Source organism: Pinus tabuliformis, chromosome J, assembly GCF_031772625.1.
Source record: "Pinus tabuliformis cultivar Carrire ecotype Pingquan chromosome J, CPIR1, whole genome shotgun sequence".
Lineage (NCBI taxonomy): Eukaryota > Viridiplantae > Streptophyta > Pinopsida > Pinales > Pinaceae > Pinus > Pinus tabuliformis.
Window position 1 is genome coordinate 1,487,353,956 of NC_142295.1, and position 3,182 is coordinate 1,487,357,137.

The 3,182-nt window shown below is 37.2% G+C and overlaps 1 protein-coding gene across 6 annotated transcripts; it reads right to left on the minus strand.

Annotated features, from left to right (window-relative positions):
* Positions 1 to 295: 295 nt before the first annotated feature.
* On the minus strand, positions 296 to 2,886 carry LOC149233031 (caffeoyl-CoA O-methyltransferase-like). 6 transcript variants are annotated; one of them, XM_089376646.1, is made up of 6 exons: positions 2,665 to 2,886; positions 1,957 to 2,108; positions 1,761 to 1,840; positions 1,063 to 1,207; positions 834 to 965; positions 298 to 750 (listed from the first exon to the last, which is right to left on the minus strand). In XM_089376646.1, exons 2-6 carry the CDS (start codon positions 1,996 to 1,998, stop codon positions 457 to 459), a joined length of 693 nt encoding a protein of 230 aa, XP_089232772.1. In that variant the 5' UTR covers positions 1,999 to 2,108; positions 2,665 to 2,886; the 3' UTR covers positions 298 to 456. The 6 variants fall into 6 exon arrangements, with proteins under 6 accessions (XP_089232773.1, XP_089232772.1, XP_089232769.1 ...); XM_089376643.1 differs by having other exon boundaries at positions 1,957 to 2,119; positions 2,644 to 2,886; XM_089376642.1 differs by having other exon boundaries at positions 2,644 to 2,885.
* Between the last annotated feature and the right edge of the window lie 296 nt (positions 2,887 to 3,182).

Below are 3,182 nucleotides of genomic sequence, written 5' to 3' on the forward strand. Positions count from 1 at the left end.
TATTTTTTTTGGAAAATCTGATGGTTGGAGTATTAGAATTGTTTTTTTTTAAATGATAGAAAGGAATAAGCACAATCAAGAATCCCTCCGGAAAGGAAACTTGCGGGTATAACTTAGATATATAAAAAAATCTTGAATCCCTTGACTTCTAAAATCTTAAAACTTAGGGGTATAATTTATATATATAAAAAAAATAATAATCCATCGGTTTTTAAAATTTATTAATATAATTTAAATATTAATTTTTTTCAAAATCTCACACTAATTATCATTATTTTCTGAGCGAAATTGTGAAAATTGTGACCTCTTACAATTTATGAATATAATCAAAATATCAAAAGAAAATAATAATAAAATTTTGTCAAAATCTCACCACAATTATGAGCGAAATTGTGACCGATTATCTTCTGAACGAAATTGTGACCTCGAATTTTACATGATATCCCTGAAATAATTTCAGGAAAGGCGCCTGCACAGCGTCACTCCATCCGCAATTGGGATCTGGGCAATCTCGATACGAGGATCTGCGGCAAGGGCCTTGTTTACTTCCAACGTATGCTCTCTGCTATATCTCATGAGTTCGCTCATGGGAGCTTCTGGAGTAAGCGCAACGGATCCCAGCCACAGAGTATTATCATACGCAATCACTCCTCCCACCTTCACCAGATCTATCAGTCGCATATGGTAGTTCAGATAGTTGCATTTGTCAGCATCTACAAACGCGAAATCAAACGATCCGTGCATCTCCTCCTGCACAATAACCATTTCATCATTTTATTAAGCCTTAATCAGCTATCCCCAAACCCTTAAATTGTCCCTCATATTTTACGTACATTCTTAAGCATTTCATCCAGAACTGGCAGAGCAGGGCCTTCTCTGAAATCAATTTTGTGGGCAACTCCAGCTTTCTCGATGATCGGTCGCCCCATATCATAATTCTCTCTGTTAATGTCCAACGCTGTTATCTGCCATGCCAGCCTTCATTAATTAATTGGCCCACATACAAACATTAAATTCCCCTGTTTGGGAATATCTACTGTTAATACAGGCATATAAATGTACCTTTCCATCACTAGGTAAGGCAAGGGCTGTGCTGAGAAGTGAGTAACCAGTGTACACCCCAATCTCTATGGTGTTCTTGGCGTTCATCAACTTCAGCAGGAGGCCCAGAAATTGACCTTCATCCGGAGGAATAGCCATCATATGCCTGTCACAACAGACAATCCATAGTTGCTTTACACCATGAAAACTGGTTTGATAGCACAACACCTATTTGTATCTAGATTTAACGAATTTAGAACAATTAAAGAATTTAGAATAGTGAGACTAGCTAATAATTCGAAACATCAAAATTTGAGAGACATTTGAGAGACTGAAGTTGGTGATAGAATTTGCTTTCATATTGTTTGTATCTTTTTACAGTATTGGTGTATGGGTCATGTCTCCAGAAATAAATTTAAGGAATTTAAAACAATTAAGGAATTCACCCAATAAATTAAGGAATTTAGAACAATTAAAGAATTTAGAAGAGTAAGACTACTTGCAATTGGAAACACCAAAATTTCAGAGACTGGAGTTGGTGATAAAATTTGCTTTCATATTATATCCTCTTAGACTACTAATGTATGGTTCATGCTTCCAAAAATTTTAACACATTTAAAACCACTGGCAATTCCATTCCAAACCCCAAAACTCCATATTAAATAAAATAAATTATTTAGAAAATTCCATACAAAATAAAATAGAGAGGTGGAGCTTACTGAGGATGTTTGGAAGTCGATTCCCGGAGCTCCTTCAAGGGCTCGGGCTCACGAGGGTGTACGCTTGTTTCCAATATATACTGCAATATTCACATTATTAGCCATTCCTGCATGACAAGTACATGAATACAATCCATTAACTTAATCCATCAATGGCTCTGCTAAATTTATGTAGCTCAGTAAAGGTGAGAGTAACCTGATAGAGGGCATCGCTCTGTAACAGACTCTTGTGATCCATTTTCTGATCGATCCCAACCTTACTCTGCTCCTGTCCTAGGGGGTTAAGTCCACCTGCACGTCTGCTGCAGCTAGGTGATGAACATCTGTGCCTGCGTTATTTCCTTACACCTGCAACACAGCTGAAAACAGATATAATAACAACTAAAACCATATAAAATTAAACTCAACAAAACAATTCCATCGGAATTCCCCAATCGGCTCTATGCAATTGGTCTGCAAATTAGATATTGTATGTATAATAGACACTGAAGATCCAACTATCCAAGCTAATCTACATGAAAATGCCTACAGGTGGTCTAACTTCCAGGTGGTCTGACTGGAAGTTACGACGTGATTAAGTTTGTATAGCTTCGAAACCCCAACCCCACATCTACCCACTGGATACGAATGAACCTGGTGCATGTTCTATTTGATTTTTATTGTACAGAAATACCCTTAATAGTCCATACCCTTAGCCAAATGACAACTGTAACTTCCTCTACAGAGCATTTCCAGAAATGAAAGAAAAAAAAGGCCTAAGCCAAAATGCATCCACCCTCGGTCAAAATCGCTCAGACAACCTAACCGATGAACGAAACAGTGGCCGGATCAGATCAAACACATGAACATTAAAATTCTGCTGTAAAGATACAAGTCAGCATACCCTAAAACGCAAATCTCACACCTCTGAGAAAAGAATTCGCCCCAATAAATGTGTAGTGGAATATTACTGGTGGATCTAAATGTGAAGTGGAATAGTAATTGACCACAAAACCATCAAACCCTACTGCAGTACGGGTTGTTAGTTTGGATGTAATAGGCTTTCTATCTCCCTATAATCCTACAGCTACTTGGTCACTTAACTCTGAAATCCGTGCATGCAAGTAATAGGTCAAATTCACACATTAACTCTGAAATCCGTGCATGCAATTAACAGGTCAAATTCACACAGCAACCTGTAGTGAGATATGTGTGGTATCCCTGTAACAGGTCAAATTCACACAGCAACCCGTAGTGAGATATGTGGGGTATCCCTGTAACAGGTCAAATTCACACAGCAACCCGTAGTGAGATATGTGAGGGTATTTCTGTGATTGAAAAAAAAAAAATTAATGTTCACTAAAATAAAAATAGCTTGAAGTAGCATATAAGACAGATTGTTTCTTTGTCTGATTGATGTATTCCTTTTTTCTTATCATTAAT

What these genes read in the sequence shown, in the direction of transcription:
- LOC149233031 (XM_089376646.1), bottom strand. Translation starts at nt 1,998, where the DNA reads ATGGATCACAAGAGTCTGTTACAGAGCGATGCCCTCTATCAG. An exon ending in AGAGCGATGCCCTCTATCAG is followed by an intron (nt 1,841 to 1,956) that starts GTTACTCTCACC and finishes TGAATATTGCAG; the next exon opens with TATATATTGGAAACAAGCGT. An exon ending in TCGACTTCCAAACATCCTCA is followed by an intron (nt 1,208 to 1,760) that starts GTAAGCTCCACC and finishes CTGTTGTGACAG; the next exon opens with GCATATGATGGCTATTCCTC.